This window comes from Lissotriton helveticus, chromosome 2_1 (assembly GCF_964261635.1).
Source record: "Lissotriton helveticus chromosome 2_1, aLisHel1.1, whole genome shotgun sequence".
Classification (NCBI taxonomy): domain Eukaryota; kingdom Metazoa; phylum Chordata; class Amphibia; order Caudata; family Salamandridae; genus Lissotriton; species Lissotriton helveticus.
In genome coordinates, this window is record NC_136059.1 from 1,509,522,934 (window position 1) to 1,509,546,930 (window position 23,997).

At 42.9% G+C, this 23,997-nt stretch overlaps 1 protein-coding gene across 8 annotated transcripts in view; it reads left to right on the plus strand.

The window, feature by feature from the left end:
* Positions 1-23,997, plus strand: part of SLC4A4 (solute carrier family 4 member 4) — an 893,491-nt gene that overhangs the window by 635,836 nt on the left and 233,658 nt on the right. For all 8 annotated transcript variants that reach the window (XM_078676409.1, XM_078676410.1, XM_078676411.1 and 5 more), the window contains exon 4: positions 14,861-14,996. In XM_078676409.1, the coding sequence (XP_078532535.1) occupies positions 14,861-14,996 (136 nt within the window). The remainder of the gene's footprint in view (positions 1-14,860; positions 14,997-23,997) is intronic.

Sequence of the window (23,997 nt, forward strand, 5' to 3'; positions counted from 1 at the left end):
ACTTTCAACGCATAGACTATGAAAACAAAATCACTCGAAGTGACTGATATGTCAAGTTGTTTGTTTTAATTTCTGCTGCTGCAAAAGCAACTTTTCACTACTATGGGCCCGATTCCGATTTTGGACGGAAGGGCTCCAAACGATGGTCGGAACCCTTCCCCCCCGAATCGGAACGTGCCGGCCGGATTCCTTTCTGACCGAGCCATTCCGATGGGCTAGGTCGGAAAGGAATCCGACTAGGATTTCCGGATGGCTTACGACGGGCTCGGAGAGCCCGTCCGGAAATCCTTCAGTACTCCCCGGTTGCCTCTTTACGACCGAGGGAGTATGATGGCAGTTTTTCACTGCCTTTTCGTGCTGGTGTTTCCGGCACGAAAAGGCAGTCGGAAACTGTCTTTGGGGGCCCCCAGTAGGGCCCCCATGGGTGCGAGGCCACCGAATAGTGGCCGGAGGTGCCCCTCTGTTGATCCCTGCACCCGGTGGCAGGCACCTTGGGGTGCTGGCCACAGGGTGCAGGGATGAACTTCACCCCTCCATTTTACAATGCGGGCATGCATTCCGCTCGGAATGCATGCTCCCATTGTGAAACATATGAGTGCTTCTAGGGCCGTAATAAATTACAGTAGGTCATTCGGTCACTGTTCCTGGCCGATGTCGGACGGACTCAGGTCCCTCCGACATCGGAATCGGGCCCTATATGTTTGGTGGTGGGGGCGGCAATTATTTAACAGGCAGTCAGAAGAGTGATTTCAGAGGTGTGGTGATGTGATCTAAACCCTATAAGTGGAGGATGAGGTGAGCAGCGTAAATTTAGGCTTTCTGTAGTCTAGTTAAATGTTTTGCTGAGAGGTCAACGTAAACTGCATTGTAATACTCAATGCGACAGAGGGTAACAGCTATGATAAGGGAAACTTCATCTTGAGTCAGCAGTAGTTGGAGGATCCCTCCCTGGTGGCGGAGATGGAAGAGCACATTTTTTACACTAAATTGACCTGGAAGGAAAAGGAGAGCTCCTTGTCAGGAATAACTCCAAAGTTTACAACAGAGTTAGAAGATCCCTTTTTTTTAGGACAGATAAAAAGATCCAAATTTTAGTGCCATTAAGACATTGTTCAACGTACAACTTTAGATTGAACGAGGGCCATCGAGGATACTGAGCTCGTTTTCAGAGTTTCAATGGATTTTGAAATGTATTTTGGGGGCTGTCGGCGTGCATGTGATAACCAATGTCAACGCTGTTAAGGATTTCTTAGGGGTTATGTAGGTAATGAAGACAGCAGAGGAAAGGAAAGAACCTTGAGGCAACCACAGGTCAGGGTGGTTGGGAAAATCGGAGCCATTGGAGGACGCCATACCTTATACTTAAAAATCTATTCTTTATTCATTTTCTCCTTCATGACATCCCCCCACATTTGCCTGGACTTTGGGGAGCTTATTTTCACCCTCAGAGTTATAGCCCATTAAGCTGTTTGTTGGCCTTTTAGTGCATTCTACCGTATGGAAGTTGACATTCCTGATGTTTTACAAAATATTCTGTTGCCAAACAGCAGTGAAGCAGGCAGGTCAGCCTCGGCTCGTGTAGGTAAGAGCGCTGGGGCCGGTTTGGGAGGGGATTCAACAGACGACCACAAGGGAAAAGAAAATAATTAATTAATTTTCCCTCGTCGTCGTCGTCTTTCCAAATATCCCTCCACCCGGCCCCACCACTCTTACCTGCATGGGCCGCGGCTGACACAGGTTGATACATACCTTCCTCTGATCTCTGGGGTTCCGACTCTAGTGCTCGAGTTTCAGATCAATGCCATATTTAGAGCACCTTCACATGGAATAATCGTAATTAAAATGAATATAAGTGATAATCAGGTACATTTTAATAAGAATAATAATAATAATTACTGCATTTTATATAGTGCTTCACACCCCACTACTGACTGCTGTTTCAAAGCACTGTAAATAACAGGTGTTTCTATTACCCAATTTGATGCTACTCCAGAGGCCTTCAAATCGGGGGTGGGTCCCTTCGGGGGTGGCAGGATGAATTGATTTCAGAGGGGAAGGTGGACACCAACCAAGGGGTGCATCGTGCTGAAAACAGTGCTCAGTTTTAGTGGAAAAAGAGAGGTGGTGAACCACTCTGTAATAGGCCATCAATATCTTCTTTTGTTTCTCACGTCCCTACTGGGAGTAGGAGTTAATGACTGGGAAACCTTTTCTGACCAAGGGTCACTTTGTAGACATATTTATACTTCAGGGACTCCAGGCTGCCCATAGCAAGGTAACAATCATGTATTTGATTGTGTTTTTAAAAAAGGATAACTGGATATAACTGCAATGTTTGAATTGTAAATATGTTCAGAGTGTCCAAGTAAAAAAAAAAATTTGCGAAAACGTATGTTTGTCATTCTGGATGGAGGGGTGGGGGGTCATTTAGTTGCACGAGGGGGGCATGGCATTAAAAAGTCTGAAGATCACTGTGCTATTTGATGGTTCTGCTTGAAATGTGAAAAATACTGCCAAGTGTTTAACATCATGCCGTGAGGTCTTCTTCCAGCGCCCCAACATATAAAAACATGTTCGTATAATTTCATGATTCATTAATCCTGTGAGGTTTGGGATGAGGGAAATATCCACAATGCTCCAGAATGCATTTGGGCCTTTTAGGGGGGTTGACACTAGCCTGGGACTCCACCATTAACACAAATTACTACAAATGTTGGTCTTCAAGAAAACCATCTTCAGGTCCAATATTTCTAGATTCAAAATCCTGGTGTAATGATGGTTAATTCTTGTGCGATGCTGGCTTTTCTCATATTATTTAATTTACTGTAACCATGTTTGATCACTTTTGTATAAAGATGAACACATTTGGATTATTAATGTGGGGGAAAATGCTGATCCCGGCCAACCAGTAGTTTGTCAGTGATTGGAATTCTGGGTTTTAGTGTGAGCACCGTACCTCTGCAATATTCCACCACTGTTCCACAAACAGATTTTGACCTGTCAAATCTACTGAAATGTATTGGAGGAAAAAGTTTGGGAAAATTCTAATACACGTGGAAATTGGTGCGGTGAACACTATTTCTGGATGCAATTCCCCCTTTTCTCCCCACACAAACTCATTTTAAATCACCCAGTAAATGCCTGACCCCGGTGTAACCCGTACACAAGGCATGTATTAGTATGGAAAGTCTCAAAAATGGTCTGATTTATTCATTAAACGATGAGCTTTCTACACTGAGGTGTTACATGTAAGTGATAAACCAACTCTATAGCATGTATCTAGCTTAGACCTAAAATGGCTTTAATTCTGCAGATGGAGTGTTTTTCTTCGAAAGTTTTGAAAATATATGCGTGCACTTTTTGTTGAAATCTGAGAACAAAAGTAAGAAACGAAATTAGCTCAAAAATGTAGGGCTGCCATTAAAAACGGTGTTTTTTCCTAGTCTCAGCTCATTCTCTAAAGCGTTGGGATTATGTGCGCGCGAGGGATTAGTAACAAAATGTAAAAATGTGAATTTATGAGAAAACTAGTCTCAGCAGCCTGTCCCAGAGCCACAGATGGGAGGTTATGATTAGGGGAGGGGTGTGGTGCTTGAAGCCCTCTAGGTTTCACTGTGTGTGTTAATAACACCCGGGGCCTCAGTCTGCCACCTGGATTTGATGAGTTCTTTTAGTGCGCCCTACTCACCTTGAAGATTAGGGCACAATTATGTACTCATTGCTAAATAAAGTACACGGAAAGTCCATAAAATCTCATTAGTCGGTAAAACGACGGCGGGAGCTCGTTGTACGAAGAGGAGGTGGATACGAGGGGTGTGAGCCGCCTTGTCTGTTATCTGTTAATTAGGTTGAGGACATTTCATTGTTCCTGAGCGGGACGCCTTTCAAGTGCGCATGCGCGCACAGGACGGAAGCCGGCGACGGCAGGTGACAGGTTTTGACGCTGAAGGAAACCGTGTTGTGTCTGTGTGGATTAAAATGGTTCCAATTCGGCACTTGGAGATAACAGGGGATCGAGCTGTTGATAAGACACGTTGGAATGTAACTTGAGGTCTTCAATTTCTTCTTGGTTACGCTGCATTATTTTTGTGAAGGGAAAGGGCAGAAGGCATAACTTTGCCAGAGAAAGCTCTGCCGTTTGGTCTTTTTAACCAGAATGTTGATGCCAAATCATAGTAAAAAAAAGTTGTCCCTCTGTATATCAATGGTGTAAAGGGTCAGAAATAAGAGCAACAGATTGAATCTGACGTAATGTGTGACTTTGTGTAGGGTAGTGCTCAGATGTCTTAGTATAAGCATCAATCCTCTTTCCAAAAAGGTATTCCTGTTCTTCAAAGTAGTAGTTCCTCTTCAAAGGGTTATTATGCAAAAAACACAAAATCCCAATAAATGCTCTGGCAACTTGTGCCTTACAGCATTTTATTCCTCAGAAACAATCTTCTATTAAACATGATGGGGCATCTTTTGCTATTCTGTCCAATTTTAGACAAGATTGCTGCTACACATGGGGTAGCGAATGAGCAGAACCCTTGGTGGGAGTGCATGGTTAAAGCCCAAATAATCAACCCAAGCAAGAGGTTTTGAGTATCCCTGTGTGTTTCCTATAATTTGTAGCACATTGCATTGTGGTCGAAGGAGAACAAAGCCCATACGTTTAGGTTTAACAGCAGTTGTGAGTAGTTTCTATGGGCCGATAGCGAGAATTTGACTCAATCTTATCTAGGTGTACAGGCAAGAAGTATTAGTTGTTATACTTAAGTTATAAATACTCCAGAAATTTTCCACCAGTAACATATTTGCATTAATGGCTGTACCTCAGGAAGGGACACCTAGTGAAGTGTCTCTTGCCTCTCGTGGTTGTAAAATAGCATCTTTTACAATGACAAGAAAGGGATATTTAACTTGGTATGGTCATGGTGGTGCATTAAATAATGTTTTGCTCTTTCAGTAGTTCCATTTGGCACGGCGTTATGAGGTCTTAGTCAGTAGGCTAGCCTATGTGTTTATATGGATCAAGTCAGAGAATAAAATATATTTTAATCTGACACCCCTCCCGAGGCTCCTTTGAAAGAGGTCAGTGTCCATGGTGGGCAGATGTTATGACTATATAAAAACCTTCTTCACAATTCCGAGTAAATTAGCACCTTTTGTGCTGGTGATGACCAGCTGTTCACATAGTGTCCGCAGATAGATTGAATGTGAACAGAAGCAGATCTGCATTCTCACAAGCTACACACTTAGAGCCAGACACCCCTCTAGAGAAGGGTTCAAATTTGTTTGTGGAATTTATATCACAAACAATGATTTGAACTTTCACATAGTACAAAACCAAAAAATTTTTTTTAACAAATGTATTGGTTTTGCAAGTACAAAGAACATACATCACAATTGCACACACAGATGCCACCACTGATACCATTATGGGACAAGCAGTCACTTATCAAGTCAGTGGGACCAAAGACTGGAATATTTCCACCATTTCTCCATAATCAATCATTTTATATTATGTTAAATGTATTTGTATCGCGCGGCTACCACTCATATGGTCAGGTAATATAAATGGTGACGTCATCAACAAGTGAAGATGAATTTAAACCAAGAGGCGAGTGGGACAATCTATAACTTAACAATCTACACACAGTTTAGTCACTACTCATTTTGCAACTAGTGCCAATGCGGCCGAGCATAACGCGCTCTGAAATTATCTGTGGTATTCAAATAGACGGAATCAGCTATTCATGTCTATTTAAGAGGTGTGTAAAAAGATAGACATACTAGTGGGCCAGGGTAGAGAGAATTCCAACAAGGAGTTCTTAATGGCTGAAAACTTGAAATTGAAGGTGGAGCAATGAAGTTTTGAGGGATAGCGGGCATTGTTGGGTTTGCAAGGAGGTGGCTGCTTCCTGTGCATGCTGTTTGAACTATAATCTAGCCTGTCCGATGCGTGAAGGAGTAGGTGTACAAGTCAAGCATAGTATGTTTGACAAAATTGAGGGTGTTTTGGAGACAGAGGAAGGTGTTCTGTGGGAGACCAGACATGAGGCTTTTACCGATACAATGGACTAAATCACTGACCAGAGTCTTTGTTCTGTAGAAGGTGTGTGAGGACAGGTCTAGTGGTTAGTGAAAAGGTTCTAATAGCCAAATGTGGCCGTTGACATGACAAAGGTGAAAAAATGTATTTGATTATTCAAGCCGATCCCAATATATCTGACCAAGCAAGGATATCATCAGACACAAATGAGAGTAAAAGGCAGATTTTTGCATGCTATAGTAATAGAAAGAAGATACAATCTGTTTTGGTTGCGTTCATCATAGGGACGTGCAGTGCTGTCCAGTGACAAATCAATGAGCTGGTTGCTGGCTTGAGAGTGAAGATGGGATGAAGGAGGAGAAGGAAAAAAGAAAACGTTAGTGACTTCAGATGGCACAATAAACCGATTATGATGTTCCTACTGCTGTGGGCGGTGATGTAGAGGGCGAAAAAAAGGGACTTGGGACCGGATCCAGAGGGATGGACATAGAGGGAAGGTAACATTAGAACATTCAATAGGATTGACTTGCTGTGTATGTGGTAGTATATTGATGCCAGTAGTTGACATGGTTGATAATAGGAGTTTGTGCCCACCCATAGCAAAGGCTATGGAGAGGTGAAGAAGGATGAGTTAAGAAGAAACTGGTTGTGATGGTGAAGTTCAAGCTGTGAGTAACAGATATCTAAATGAAAGGAGTTTGAAAAGATTATCAGTGTAGAAATAGTGGGTACAGATTAGCTTCCCATGGATTTTAGAGTATACGTGAGGGGGAGATCTGGGTGTTATTTGGCTAAATCTGAGGACTCTGCCAAAGGATTTTTAAGTTAGGGCAAAAGATGGAAGTCTTTTCGACATGGAAGATTGGTGCCAGTGGGTAGATGATGAAAGTATAAGGTGACATTTGAGCAACGAGATGGGCTTACAATTTTGAGAGGAAACCATTGTATGTGGTTCAGGAAGGGATGGCCAATAGGAAGATGAGGCATTGCTTGATTGAAGAAGTGAGAAGGGGGAAGCAAAGCTGAGTTGGTATGATGGGACAAAAGATGCGAGGAAAATGTGAGAATGCTATTGCAATTCTGTATAGTAGATAGCGTTTTCCAGTGCATTCTATTTAACTCCGTGTTAAAGCACTAAATGGTGCTTTTACAAAAAAGTAATACCTCAGAATAAAGGAAAGAAACAACTTGAGTCTATGTTTCTGTATTGAAAGACAGCAATCTCAAGTTAATGCAAATATCCTGTGATGGTGTGGGACGATATATTCTGATCTGCATTTGTACCAGGGCTGGACTGGCTACCGGGTTTTTAGGCATGCTGCTGAGCTGGGGGCTGATTTCGTTGATGGGGACCTGTGTGTATTGAACGAAATTCGTTTCGCTTTGTTTATTTCGAAGCACACGCAGGTCTCCATCAACAAAATTAGCCCCCACCGCAGTGACATCAGCCCCCAGGTCGGCAGCATGCCAAAACGCCCGGTAGCCAGGCCGGCCCTGGTTTGTACTAATTTTATACTCAACCCCAAAGATCTGCTTTATCTTATTCTACGTGGACATTAGTATCCTTTGGAAAATTTGAAAAGTCCCCTTCAGCTCTTGAACAATGCACATCTCACTCAAATGTCACAATCTCCATTGACTGTTACATATTCAGCATTAAAGGGACTGCCTCGCCCTGGCCTCAACCACATAAACCTGATGGGATTCACTAGCCACAGCAGCCAAACCCAAATAAGTATACCCACGATCACTAGAGTCTAAAAGTAAGAAAATTATAAAAGCCAAGGGTGGATAGCCCTGATACACCTAATCTCTCAGTGCTGACATTCAAAATGGAAGAACAATACTGAAGAAACGCACATCTCTAAACTCTTCATGACACCTGGGAAAAAGACACAGAAATGGCGCAAAATACGCTTTATAAAGTATGAAGCTGCCTATCTACGTCTCCCCATACCAAAGGTGACCATAAAATCTAGAAGCATGTTCCAGACTGGGGAGCAAGCAGTCACCCTACAGTCAATCGCCATGGAATTCCATGAAGAGAAAATGTTATGACATTTTAGATTTCACCTTCGTGAAACTTGTGAAATGAGTTAATCAAAGGACTAAAAACGCCCTAGTTACTTGGCCGTCCTTTACACCCTTCATCTAAATGGCTCGCAACCATTGTCTACTCACCCTAACTTGTCAGATAAGTTTCATACATATACACATCTCTGTATGTGAAAGTGTCAAGATCATATGAACACTGTGGCTCAAAATTTTATGAGCACTTTGATTCAAGATTGTAGGACTATTCGGAGTCAAGATTGTATGACTCCTCTGGCTCAATATCATATGAAGACATTGTCTCAAGATCGTTTAAGTGTGCTAACTCACGATTGTAAGACTCCTCTGGCTCAAGGTCATATAAAGACATGGTCTCAAGATGGTTTAAGTGTGCTAACTCACGATTGTAAGACTCCTCTGGCTCAAGGTCATATGAAGACATGGTCTCAAGATCTCTTAAGTGTGCTACCTCAATATTGTATGATTACTCTGGCTCAAGATCATATGAAGACATGCTCTCAAAGATCATTTAAGCATGCTAATTCAAGGTTGTATGACTCCTCTGGCTCAAGATCATATAAATACATGGTTTCACGATTTTTTCTGAGTGCTAACTCAAGATTGTATGACTCCTCTGGCTCAAGATCATTTCAAAGTGCTAACTCAAGATTGTATGACTCCTCTGGCTCAAGATCATTTAAAAGTCCTAACTCGAGATTGTGTGACACCTCTGGCTCAAGATCATATGAAGACATGTTCTCAAGATCATTTAAGCATGCTAGCTCAAGATTGTATGACTCCTCTGGCTCAAGATCATAATACGATCATGGTCTCAAGATTATTTAAGCATGCTAATTCAAGATTGTAAGAGTATTCTGGCTCAAGATCGTATGAGCACTCTAGTTTAAGATCATAGGTGCACCCTGGCTCAAGATCATACGAGCTGCAAGGCTCAAGACCGTATTACTTCAGTTTGAAGGTCATGTGGGCACTCTAGTATAGGAACATAGGAGCATACTGACTCAAGATTGTGTGTGCACACTAGTATAACATTCTTCAGCAGTCGTTCAGCTCCAACACCTTTTCTGACATCCAAGTGTACATTCATAAAAAAGTAATGTTCACTTAAAAACATGCAAGATTTTCAGGCTATCATATGCCTACATAAAGAAAGCAGCTGCAATCTTTACTGGATGATATTTAGGTGGATTCCTACTGCTTAGCACTGTCAGAAGTTGGCCTGGCATGATGTCCACTTTTCTAGAGGGAACCTTGCACCAGTCCAAACGCCCCTTATTGATGGAAGGTTTAAGACAACCTTTATAGAAAGCTGTCCTCGTGGTAGCTGTGGAGAGCAGCCTTCAGGCTAAGTCTTGAAGGAATGTATAGCGGCTTGTTTTACCAGTCTATAATCTCTTGCATAATCAAATGAAAGTACACCACACAAGGTATATATATAAAATATATGTATTTATTCTAAACACAACCCCTCTAGTCTCTTTATGAGGCTATAGGCCAAAGCACAATACAAGAACTTTAAATAGCACACAGTAATTAGCACAGTATACGTTTTGCCCTAGGGGCCTCACAAACCATATACTAAAATAGTGGTATAAGAACCACGTAAGGGATAGAAGTGAGGCCTAGGGACTGTAGAATTGCTGGGGCAACCAGGAACCACCCAAGGTAGGGACGCAGGAGACCTAAGGGGGACGCGTGCAGTGTCTAAACACAGCCGTGAATCACCATAGACTTCTATGAGGAAAGTTAAAGTTACAAAGTTAAAGATTTAGGACACTTAGGAGTGGAATGCGAGGGAACCCCTTCACTACTGGACACTTTGAGAGTCAAGACCCACGGGAGCACCGAAGTACTCGTGTTACCTCACCCAGGTAAGCCGGGTGCATAGGCGTCTTTTCGTGTCGGGTTTTGTCGTCGATTCCTATGGAGAGCTGCAAAGAAGTGCTGCAGGCAACCAGGAGCAAAGAGTCCGGATGGATCTAAGACTGGATCGAAGATCAGAAGAACCTGAAAGCAGAGGGGAAAGAGTTTGGGTCACTAGCCAGTGACCAGGATGGCGACAAGAAGATGCCAACCGATGTCGGGTGCTTTAAGGTGAAGTAAGTAAAGCTTGACTCTTCAGCCACGAGGTCCAGGAGGCGTCGACGACGACCAGGAGCTGGATTCAAGCTGTCCCACAAAGGATGTCAAGTGCTGCGGCGTCGGTATCCAGATTGGACCCAACAAGCCTTGGCAACAGCAACCCACGCAAGATGACAAGATTGGCTTCGGTGCAGACCAGCAAGGTCTGAGGGACTCACTTTTTGGAGGGGAGTCAGAGCACATCTGGAGCACCCAGGAAAGCTCAAGAAACAAAGGATTGTCTGTCGTGGGGACCCACTGGCCAACGGACTAAGGATCGGGAAGGAGCCTTGAGCTGCGGTGAAGAAAACAGGCCCACGGAACACTCGTGGAGTGTAGGCCTCTCAGCTTAGGTGCAAAAGGTGCTCTGGCAAGGGCAACAAATAGCCCAATGCACAACTTCAGGAGTTTTGGGAAGTAGGTGCAGTTGCAAAATTGCAGGATGTACAAGAGTTCCGGTCCCATGTCTCTCGTGTCAGCTGCGGGTCTCGGCTTTGCTGGGATCTCGTGTCGGCCTCAGAGATGTCTGAAAGTCTGAGTCCAGTGTCTCAGATTCTTCGGGATTTGGCGGGAGCCTAAAAAATGCAGACCGGCAAGATGCTCTCAGGTGCCTGTTTGAACAGGGGGGTCACTCCTTGACCCCAAGGGAGATTTCTTCCGTCTTCCAGTCGATATGGAATGTCGAAGATGCAGGATTTCGTCTTCAGAGTTTCGTCCAGGGTAATCTAAAGTCCTAGTGACTGGGTTCCTATACTTATACTAAGTTTAGGGGTTGGACTAACTCTAGGGTCCCACCTATGGGAGGACCTGGGGAGGGGGTGGTTATACATAAACACAGTAAGGCAAGAGCATATATTTGAATATTTCCATGTATTAAATTGAGCACCAACAACAACACTATAATTAAACACATACAAAACATAAAGTGTAACACAGTGCAAATAACAGAACTCACAGACCATCTTGAAACTAAGACAATACAAAAGCAAGTGATTAATAAACATGCATGGCAAAAATATGACTTTCACAGAGAAAAAAAACAATTATTCATTCTATACTTGTGTTTAAATTAATCAAATGTTCAACATTAGTGTATTAATTAACAGAAATGCACAAACTGGAAGATGAACATATCCTTCTTCAGGGTCTGTATGCAACATGTTCAGTGGCAGAAAGCCATCTACAAGGGATGCACTCTCACTTGTTATAAGACCGCGCAGGGTGCTCAACTCAAGTTCACAACCAATGAAGCCACATTCTCAGACAAGGATGATAGATGGCACGTGGATAAGGAATCCTCAGACTCTCTTAAGCGCAAACATAGAAGGTCACTCGTCCAAAGTAAAATGTAAATATGCTGTTGAATCCTGCCAGAGTATGAATGGGCCATACCTATCGGTCCAGAAGTCTTAAAATTCAGTAGCCCAACAAATCTAGTCAGATCTATAATTCTAAAGTATGGAGCTGCAAGTAAGTAGGTTCATGGGGTATCAGGGATTTCCCTGCTTCCTTCTTTAAACCTATTCAGAAAAGTCAGGGACCCTCTTTGTTTTTCATTAATGACAATGCACCACCCATAGAACTCCCCCTTAACCCGTTTTCCGTGGCTATAATTTCGCCGCAGTGCGGGCGTTCCATAATGTGAGCAGGCCGCATCGGCCAACGGACGTGCACAGCACTACCAAGGTAGTGCTCGTGATGGCCGTTGGTCGACGGCAGCAAGGAAAGGGTTAATGCAAAATAACGCAAAACAGCGCATAGCACAATTTTCCATTACTTTGAGAAATCCAAACGTAAATCAAGATTTGCATTGGCTAGTAAATACCACCCTAAGACTTTGTGAAAGGTTAAAGTAACAAAAGTGACACAAACACAGTGCAAGGCATTAGTAAACCTAGGCCTGAGTGTCAGTAGGCAAGAGTGAGATTAAGAGCAAATGCGAGGGAGGGAGTGTGAGAGAATGAATAAGGATGAATATAAGGGGTGTACAAGAGTGTGTGTGTTTTGCAAGAGTAATGTGATTGCCTTCCTAGGAAAAACTCAGGGTCAAGGGTTATATGATGTCCTCCCTGTGATGTCACCAAGGTGAAAAAGGTAGGTGATGTTACTTCCGCTGGAGTTTCAGTGAATTGATGCCCATGCCTATGTACTCTCTCTCTCTCTCTCTACATATATAGATACATATACACAATATATATACATATTTATATTTGTATAGACAGTGGTGATAGCCACTTTGTAGTTATGTTTGAGATATATTTCCAGTGAAAAGGCTTTTTTTGATTTGCTTATATCTTTTGACCCTGTGAATGGATTGCCGGTCTGTTTCCACAGTTTAGCTAAGTTTTGGCTTGGCAAGTTTTATGAAGATCTGTTCAGTTGATAGGAAAAAAGTGAAGGGAGATTAAAAAGTGTATCATTTCCCATTTTAGCTCCTATATGGAATTCTGCCAAAAGAGAAAGTGGAAAACTCCAAAATGGAGCCCATGGTCAGGGGTCAAATCATTACCACACACTTATAGGAACTCTCAACACACAGAGGCCAAGGCTAATGGCACGGGCCCTTACTGGTATAGGAGCACCCACACACGATGGCTCTTAAACTCTCAGATAGACAACTCTAGATATAGGGTACCCCCAAACACATATATAGCTCCAATTTACACAAGGAACCGGTCCAAAAAAAACGAAAAAGGACGCCTGCCGAGAAAGTACCACACATAGATAAACACTCCAAAGATACCCCCAGTTATCCAGAGAGCCCCCATGCAAAGACCCTGCATAGGGAAATCCCAGCCACCTGCAAACACATATGCACAGTGATCTGGTGCAGGGGTCCTCCTTATACACAGATCCCACGCATGTACCCAGATCTGCGCTCAGGAGTCTGCCTTATTCGCTGCCACCCGACCAATTAACTCCCAAGACCTATGCAGACCAGACCCTCCATGGTAATCGGAGACACCTCTTCCAACCACCCCTCACCACACTCTGTTCAAGCAGTGCCAATGGTAATCACCTTATGCTAACCTCGTCACCATTGTCCCGAGACCCAGGCCTTTGTTCTGAAATCGAGTTTCCGGAGTGCTCATGTGCTGCGAATAAGAATTCGTGTTTTTTGGCATCGACTCCACGAGATGTACTCGGGAGACTGGGTCCCTGGGTCTTTCTTTGACAGCAGGTTTTCTTGGGAGCACGCCACCAGTGCTGCGAACTATTGTGGATTCCTGACTGCAGAGAGAGCCTAATCTTGAATCACGACCTAATAATTAAAAAAAAGTAAGTCTCTTGATGCTCAGCACCGGCACAAATAAAGCGCTGTTAACGACGCAGGCCATTTAAACGACCCCGGCTCCAGGCCTGTCTTCGAGTGAGAAGATGAATTTGACGCGGGAGGGAAACCATACATTTAACGTGGATTACGACGGCCGGCAGACATCGGCTTCGTTTGGAGGTACTTTCTTTCTAATTCAGGCGCTGCAGGAAACCTCCGTAAAGTGCCTTCTAATTGTTATTTTTCATGGAATTTGCGAAATTTTGTACCGACATAGCAACTCCTTTCTCTCGTGCGTTTAATCTTAATGCCTAGTTAATAACGATTGGGTATGTGTGTATTTGTGTGTCTCTGTCTGTGTGTATACCTTTCTGTGTTTGACAAACAGCAGTACATATTGTCTTTCCCTTCAAGGAACGTTACTCGGTTAACTCATAGCGTTTTATGGTTATTTTAACGCAGATATGCACACATTGTCAAATGCCTCTCTAGTCGAAATAAAGAAAATCCGTTTATTTCGCATTCTTAATTAAAAATGATATACAAACTCTCCGCCACTTGTTATACTTGCATTTACTGACTTCAGTGTTAATATGAAATCGGCCATTTCACCCAGTCAGGCTGTTTTTTTAAACATAGGTCGTCTTGCATATTAGCAGGAGTAATATTAGGTAATAGCCAGTCTGCCTAGTTTTGAAAAAGCAATTGGCGTCTGGTTCAAGGAGGCAGTATTGGACTCTGCGTTGTTTTTCAAGCTCACTGAAGCCTGACTGAATATATTCAGGCACAGTCTTCATGTAAAGAATAGACACACGTTTGTTAAACATTCCCTTAATTGTAATGAGCCCAGGAGGTTACAGGTGATGTGGAAGCCAATAAAAATAAGTTGAGTTTGCAAGAGGAGGGGGAAGAAGCCGAAGGGGAGGGAGTGCAGGGGGGAATGGGGAAGGGAGGGGGTGCCGGGGTGGGATGCTTCTGCCCTCTCTGCATGTGCCCAATCCCAGTGTGGCTCGAACTGGTTTTGTGCCGTATAAAAAAACAAGAGCTGCAAACCTCAATTGGAGAGAGTGCCAAAGGTCCCCCAGTGAAGGGCAGAGGCGACTGAGTTATATTGGCTGCAATCTTCCTCGCACTCTCTTCCCCTGAGGTTGTCGGTCCTTGGACTGCTGTGTTCAGACTAAAGTTCCACTTGTGAGAGGAGGCTGCAGGGCAGGCTGTCAGGGGGGAGTGTAGGATGTCCAATGAAAAAGAATGCCTGGAGAACCAGCTCAATGGCTACACCGAGAACATGAAATTGACGAGCCGGACGTCAGTGATCATCAACCAGGCCGTTAACCGCAGTATTTTCACCTCCACAGTCTCCCCCGCCGCCGAGAGGATCCGCTTCATCTTGGGCGAAGAAGATGACAGCCCGGCCCCCCCACAGCTCTTCACCGAACTGGACGAACTCCTGGCGGTGGATGGGCACGAGATGGAGTGGAAGGAGACGGCAAGGTGAGCTCATGCACTCTACCCCCTGTCTGCAAATGTGTGCAATACATATTCATGTATTATATATAGAAACACCTGAAATTTGCCCCAATCTTATTGTCAGTATGTCTTTTCTCAGTTGCCACCTTTTCTGGATGTTCCAGATTACCACTTTGGGGGCACAGATTCCGCTTGAATGTGCTGTCACCTGCACGTAAATGTATGAGTGTGCAATAAAAAGCATATTTAGATCTTATTATTACTTGCATACCACCCTACTGCTCTTTGATATCAAATCACAGCAAGTCATTGTGATAGGCGAGTGAAGCTGCACCTTTGACAACTTTTTAACTCCTGCTTAAGCTGATGTCTTGGTGATGTACTTGTGTCTCTGACTGCCCAATGAGGTAGGCTTTTTCAGTATACATCTTTTCTTTTAGTGTCACATAGAAAATTGTGTCCCCACTGTCCCAAAGCCCTCCGAGTACTTAAGTAGTAGCAGTGCTTAAAATGAGCAGGTGCTGTCCGGTACTGAGTACCCGCGCTTCTTCAATTTGAAAGGTAGAGTGCCTACACTTCTAAGCACTGCTGCAATACATTTAATGGGAGAACACCAGCACTGCCCAGGAGCAAACAAGTACTCTAAAAACTGAGGACCTGCACTTTTATATTTCCATTAAAAGGGCTAAGTACTACCTGTTCTGTCCTCATAAAAGTATTGCAGGTTTAAGTCCAGTAAAACCAAAAAGAGGTGAAAGGTTTCAGGTGCACAACGGTTGCTATTAGCATCAGTTAGAGGTACATTTAAAGAGACTTACAAAGCTTTCACGTTTCTTTCTCCTGCCTACATTTTCACATTCACTACAATATGTTCATTCAATGGATTCTCTTCCGGAAATTTGCATCTGTATTTCAAGGCTGCTCCTGGGGAGCAAACGTGCAGTCTAAGTGCAGTTCTAATGCTGGTGAAAGAGTGCTCTAAAAAGTTCCTCTTCCACATTTAATACACAGATTTTTAAGGCGACCAATTTACGTCAGCAGTTACAGTTCTGGCTTATTCCATGCATCAGAGCGACAGGGACATAGAAACACCTGAAATGTGCCCCAATCGTATTGTCAGAATGTCTTTTCTCAGTTGCACCTTTTCTGGATGTTCCAGGTTATCCCTTTGGGGGCACATATTCCTCCAGAATGTGCAGTCACCTGCACGTAAATGTGGGCTTTGCTTATCTAGTGAAGTACTTGGGCACACTGCCTTCTTGGAGGTTGTACTACTGAACATCGACCCCCAGAATATTGTGGCACAAGAATATCGAGGACAGAATATCCAGGGAAAAATACTGAAAGATAAGTGCATATGGGGATGTATAGATTTGCTATTCATAACTCCATATCTACGTACCATGAAGATATGTATGTATGTATATATATATATATATATATATATATATATATATATATATATATATATATATATATATATATATATATATATATATATATTATTTATATATACACACACACACATATCTACACAGTACATCTGTTGAGTTTTGTATATGAAATCTATACTTCCCTACCTGTTGATATTTCATTTTCGATATTCTGTTCTCGATACTGTGTCCTATAGATATTCTGGTGTTGATATTGAGGGTGCACAAGCAGTATATATGGAGGTGAAGAGTCTGATGTCACCTGATACCAGCTAGGGGCAGTGAAATGAAGTGCTCACTGCAGTCGTTTCAGCATGCCTCTAGCAGTGCATGGTGTGCTGCATTACTATCCCAGCATGTCACGAATTGGGAAATAAAACTGTTGTCTGCATTGCCTGTGAACCATTAATTATAATGGGGTAACCCAGTGACCCTCAGAACCTGGGTTCTTAAGTTAGACAAAAAACCGTGGTTCTGTCGGGTATAAAGCAATTTCTTTGCTATGTTATAAATCTAAATATTCTTTACGCATTTCACATCATCAACAATGAATGTACAATATGCAAGAACACACAACACAACTCTTAATTTACAAGATTTTTCTTATTATAGATATCTGGCATGTATCAATCAATTGAAAAGTGGCTGTCCGAGACTGAAATGACATGAAATCACATACAAGATGAAATGCTTAGGTGACTGGTAGTGACAAGTGATGACCGTGCTATACAAAGATATGGGGGGATGACATATTAACACACAAAACATAAATTCTCATCAGTCCATTTTTCAATTCAATAGTCACAGCAAACATAACTCTTCTCCTTTCTTGTGTTGTGACTTTCCATGGACGGATTGACAACACAACGTCGACGTTTCAACCCTAAAGTGTAGTGCAGACTTAATTGCATCTGTAACGGGTCTTCATCAGGACAAGGGAAATGAAGGACAGCCTGAGAACTTGAAGGGCTAGAGGTATCTTCAGTAGCTTATGAGGACGGGGTGTCAGCCGACACCTTTCCAGTGGTATCCTTTATCGGGGAAATCTTCAGCAATTAATGCAGAATTTCTTCACCAGCCGGTGGAGAAATAAGGGATGTGTGCCGTCTTAGCGATCACTTGAGAGCTGTTCAGCTGTTCAGCTAGCGTCTGCCTCCGTCGCAGCTCGGCGATTAACCGTTCCAGATGCAATTAAGTCTGCACTACACTTTAGGGTCGAAACGTCGACGTTGTGTTGTCAATCCGTCCATGGAAAGTCACAAAACAAGAAAGGAGAATAGTTTTGTTTGTTGTGACTATTGAATTAAAAAATGGACTGATGAGAATTTATGTTTTGTATGTTAATATGTCATCCACCCATATCTTTGTATAGCACGGTCATCACTTGTCACTACCAGTCACCTAAGCATTTCACCTTGTATGTGATTTCATGTCATTTCTGTCTCGGACAGCCACTTTTCAATTGATTGATACATGCAAGATATCTATAATAAGAAAAATCTTTTAAATTAAGAGTTGTGTTGTGTGTTCTTGCATATTGTACATTCATTGTTGATGATTTGAAATACGTAAAGAATATTTAGATTTATAACATAGCAAAGAAATTGCTTTATACCCAACAGAACCACTGTTTTTTGTCTGCATTGCCTATGAAAGCAAAATGCAGATAATGAATCTTGTTTTATATATGTATATCCGTATTAGGAATCAAAAATGCCTCTCAGTTTTTTATTTGTCGCTACTCCTTGTCTAGCTGTCACAGAACCCCTAAATACCTCCTTGCTCCTCTTTTAGTGGAATACAACTGAGCAGGTGAAAAGAGACATACAGGGTTTGAATTACCACAGAATACCTAGAAATTCAGATTGGCTGTTAATGTAGGTTTAGGTATGGACATAGCCTTTGCCTAGGTGAGAGCTAAGGAGTGCTGTCCCCTGAGACATAAGGGTACAGGATCTGGGAGGAGAGGCAGATCAAAATCGGGCACGTAGCTGGAGTGGAGGGGTTAGGGAGTAAAGAATCGGCCAGTGGAAGGCATCATGGTGGCCCTTGTCAATTTAGAGGCTCCCTGATCTTTCTCTAAATGGAAGAGTGATAAGACAATCATGTTGTGTTATTTTTTTGGGGGGGTGGGGGTGGAGTTCTCACTTCCTATTCTACTCTTTTAGGTAGAAATTCAAACAGTTTTTTAAGTTAAACGTTTCTTTGCTAAACATAGGGTACAATCTCAGCTACTGGTCATGCGCGCTCATGCCTGTGCATAGAGCACGTGGACGTATGTGTCCATGTGTAGCATACAGCATAAAGTGCACTGCAGTGCACACATTTTATAAAATAAAAAAAAATCCTTTGCTAGAAGGTGTGATCTTAGCTGGGTTCCATTTGGGAACAATATTTTACAGGATTGCCCTGAAACAAGATTACCATATTTGTAGTGTCAAGGAGGCATCTTCACTGATTTCATCCAGCCCAAATTGACAGCAGGACAAGGCGCTACTTGAAGGCATAGGGTAGACTAGGGACGTTTGGTTGAGCCTTTGTCCTAGTTATGCATGAGCTGGCTAAGCAAGCAGGGCATGAACCATCTTCAGCATCTGGATAGTGTCAGCTGACGAACCATGGAAATTACAGCGTTGCTAGAGAGCGGAGGTTTACCATTCCCAGGCACATGCCAAGCGTCCCAACCACATCACTTAAGGGCAATAGCAAGTTCAGACAGTTGGGTTGATGGGATGGTACAGAATCCTCATTGGAGGCCAGTAGGCTGGTGTGTTTTGGAGCCAATGCAATCACGTGAGTCAGAGACCAAAAGGCAGTAGTCCAATAGAGTCTGATACAGTTGTTGAAAATGCCATAAACACAGCCACAATCGTACACTTGCAAGAAAGGCAAAAGTGTTTTGAATTGTTGAAGACATTAAAACCCTAACTGGACAATGACTGACACTGGCAGTATGAAAAATACTGAGCATCAGAGGGGTACAAGAAGCAAAATGTGGGTCAAATGTGACACAAAACGTCTGATAGAACATTAATCCCAGTTGGAGAAGGAGCTTATGCTTATCATACCATGACAACAGGTTCCTACGGCTGACGAAGTAACACAAGTCAACAAGAGAGCCATGTTTGCTGTTTTGTTTTCCTAAACTGCAGTGTACAAGTTGCCATAGCTGTGCTTTTATCGGTCACTTTTTAAATAAATGATTACCTTGCCACTTAAACTTTGAACAAGAATGTCATTTAGTCATCAAAATAAGCATGTTTGCAAAGATACTTCGACATTAAGATCAAACTTTCTTAATTTCTCAGCCATCTTTTGCATAGTTCTGAGGTGCATTGGTTTTGTCCGCCATGTTACAGCACATTGACCAACAACATACCAGCGTTGTCCCGGATGTGAGATTTGATCCGTTGCCCAAGAGCTAGTACCATTTATACATGGAATGTTTATTGAGTAATATAATCTAGAAGGTGGGAAATGCAGTGCACTTTCTTTCAAGTTTGGTGTTATTTTGCGTTTGGCAGAGCGGCAAACCTTGGTGTATGCCGGATTCTGCAGATCCATAGATTCGAAAGCTGATTATGACTACATCCCCAGAAGGAGTCTTCAACTTCCCAAGATAATGTGGTGAAGCCAGACCCTGGAATAATGTGGAGTAAAAACCATATGTCATTCTTTATGAAATTGAGCAGGATCTCCAAGCTACACCAACTAATAGTGACCCCCCTCCCCCCCGGAAGACAACATCTACTCATATCATGTACCTGTAGTCTCCCAGCACATTGTTTGACATCATCACTGGCTTGAAAACAACTCTGTTCCACACCCTTATGTTCCTTGAGTATACACAATCATCGCCTTCACAATTCAAAATGGCTGCCAAATGAGATTCTCTGTTGCTTGCAGCCTGGAGAGGCGACAGGCACCTGAGCCTCATGGTTGGATGTTTAATATGTTTCTTTCCCAATTTTCCCTCCTGCAGGTGGCACCTCGAATAGGCTTCTTTTAGCCTCACATATATACATCACTTACAAATGTGAAGGATATGTTGATGTTAGTGTCCCATTTGTAAAAAAGTTTTTTCAGGAAGCCAAAGATTTTCTTAGTGGCTCACCACTGTCACAGCTTTGACCCGGGGTGTGGAATACAGATACTGCTTACTAGTTTTGAGTCCACCTCATGCCACCACACTACACTTACTATCTCTATAGGTTTTTCATCCCTTCTTTTTGCCTTTGTCACTGTTTTTCCATCTTTCTCTTCCTCTTTTTCTGCCTCCATTTCTCTTCCTCTGGGTTAAACTCTGAGGATAACAAATAAGCCCCAATCCCCACAAACGTTTTCCAGTGCTCACCATCTAACAGCATTGGCACAAATTGAGCAGTGGTCTCATCTCATGTGCCAATGAGCCTGTTGCCATATCTAACCGGAGCATTAACTTTTTTAACATCTCATATACCTTGGATACTGGGCGATTTGGAAATTGGATGCAGCATAGGTGATTTATAATTGCATGTACATGTCTGCATAGGGATAACTTAAGGCCCAATGCATAGAGGTATGACGGTAATCCTCAGCTCTCATTCACTTGAGTGGGTAGAGCCGGTACTGTACATGGAGAGCGTCTGGGCTGTGACTGACCATTGTGGCGAGCCCCATTGCAGGCAACAATATCCTACTTGAGAGCCACATTGGCACTGTTATTACTCCAGGAATGTTGAGTCTCCTCTCATCCTGCACCAAGATCCACTGCTTTCACTTTGCACGACTCTACTTTCGGCGTACACCACCCAGTAGACATTAAAAGGTCAGAACCACGAGACATGATGGCGTTTTTGTTGCACAAAAGTAGGAAAGGCAGATAGTACTTGCAGTATCTGCAGATCAAGGAGTAACTGCTCTAACACATTCAATTCTTGCCCTCACCTCTCATGGTGTATCTGGTGGAAAAGTGTTAGAAATTCTGTGACTAGTTTTGATCTCTCCGTGCACGGCTATAAGATACTATCCTTTTCCATGCTCATGACGGTTCCCGGCCGTCATGAGTCACGGTGGGCGTGTGCTGATGACGGCCGGGAGCCGTCATGACCACGCCCGCGATCGGAATGTTCAGCACTGCGGCGGAATTCGCTCCACAGTGATGAGGCTATAGGAAGGGAGGGTGAAGATGCCTGTTTCGGACATAGATGTAAACATTAATAGGTGATAAGGTTTGGGGGTTTACGTCATAATGAGAAGCTTATTCTATCCTCCATCTTTTGAGGAGGTCCCAATGTTGTTTTGTGACGCCCATTCCTCCACCATGCCAATGCTTACCCGCTGTCCCTGGTTTAGGTGCATGCCTACACTGCCTTCTCCAGATGATCACACCTGAGGATAACCGGTGCACAATGCACCATTGGAAGGGCCAGAAGGGAAAGTGAACTAAATGTTAAGGGGCTATTAACTAAGCACAAACATGCCCCCCATCTGATGTCTCTTGGTGCTGCACAACAAAAGGAAAATTGAGTTTTATATAGCACAAACCTAACCCGAAGGTATCCGAGCACTTTACAGAGTTTGCGCAGCAACATTTAGAGGGAATACATAAAAGAAAAATACAGGGTAAAGATATACAATAGATGGTGTAGTAGATGGGTGAAATAGTTTGCTGGTAGTGATGGTAGGTTGATACAGGGGTAGGGGGAGAAATGTACAGTTATTTTCAGAGGTAGCAATGGTTAGAATCTTTGAGGGTTAGGGGAGACGAGTATCGAAGGACATTGGTTATTTTAGGAAGCAGGGCTCACGTATTTGTTGAGGAGAAGTAGTTTGAGTTGTTTTCTGAAGTGTAGGAATGACTGAGTGTTTCGTAGATCCTGTGGCAGAGCATTCCAAATTCTGGACACATTCCCAGAGAATGAACGGGTGAGGATTTTACTTTCTTGAATTCGGCTGGAATCTGTAGAGTATTTGAGCTTCGCAAAGGTCTCTTTCGACCAGCTTTTGATAGTTTGTGAGGTAGATGGGTTTTTCAGTGTAGAGAGCTTTGTGGGTTATGCAGGACGTTTTGAATATACTTCTCACTTTGATTGGTAGCCAATTGAGTTTTTAAACTGTGGGAGAGATATGGTCATAGTGAATTCCGTTAGAGCCTGAAAACTTGTCTCTTTCCAAAATCTTAGCCCACCGCCTTCAATATATTCGGCCTGACCTCTTTTCCATCAAAGTTCCCTTTTCAGTCAAAAGCGCCAGGATACCCGTAGGGTGACAGTTAGCGCTATAAAAGTACTAAATTCATTCATTCATTAATTCATAGTGGCTCTCCTCGGAGAGGAGTCTAGCTGCTGTGTTGTTTGTGAAGGTTTACTACTGGAATAAGGTAGATTTTTGGGGTACCGTTGATCGTTGTATTACCAAAGTCCAGCTTGGAGAGGACTAGGGTTGCACTACAGTCTTTAGAACTTCGAGGGGGATGCAGGGTTTGTTTTTCTTTTGGTGTTTCAACGAGAAGAAGGCACTTTTTGTTGAGGCATTGATATGGTCTTTCATGTTTACATTTTAGTCAAATGTAATCCCTAGTGACTTGAGATAGCTAGATTACAGTTTAGTGCAGTTCAATTGTTAAGCCAGTTTTGGGCAGGTTAGGACTTTCCTTTTGGTTCGATGAGGAGTTCGATTTTGTTGTGGTTAAGCTCAAGTAGTTGTTGGTCAGTCAGGATTGTACCATGTAGAGAGTGTTGTTTAGGTGTTGGATTTCTTTAAATGACGAGATTTTAATGTAGAGTTGGGTTTCATCTGGATAGAGGTGATAGGCGATTCTGACATGTTTCAGGATTACTGCAAGGGGTTAAATATAGAGGCTGAACAAGGCGGACAATAGAATTGATCCTCGGGGGACTCCTTGTGGGACTGATACTGCTGATGAGGTTGAATTGTTTATTTTCATTTTGTGAGATTCTTGGTTCAGGTATGAATCCAACCACTGAAGGACAGTACCATTGATGCCTGCACATTGAGAGAGGGTGTTTAGGAGAATATTGTTGTTGACAGAATCAAAGGCCGTGGAGAGGTCCAGTAGGATTAAGAGGCATGCCCGGCCATCGTCTAGAGATCTATGTAGGTCATCCGTGATGTGTAGGATTGCAGTCTCCATACTACAGCCTTTCCTGAACCCAGATTGGAAGGTTTTATGCAGGTTGAATTTTTCAATGTGGTTGTTGAGTTGTGAGACCACACATTTTTCAATAGTTTTGGCAAGGATACGTCTGTAAATATTAAGGTCATTAATAAAATAGTTACCTAAAAGCTATTTATGGACCACTTTTTCTATTGTTTACACCCGGCATGGAGTGGATCAGGGCGATGATCAGAGTGGTGATCAGTTCAAAGCCCTATAGTTTATGTAAACCCATAGGCGTTATGGAGTCTTTCAAACACTGTCTGCACACCTGGTGTGTCATTTATTATTCAGGCAACTCGCCCCCTTACTTAGATTGACATAATTTCAGGTGGTTGGGACCAAAATAGAGAATAAAAAACACAGAGGACGAGCTTCCTTTTTGATGATTCTTCCATCCTGACATACCTACCCCAACTTTATTTTATTCTGC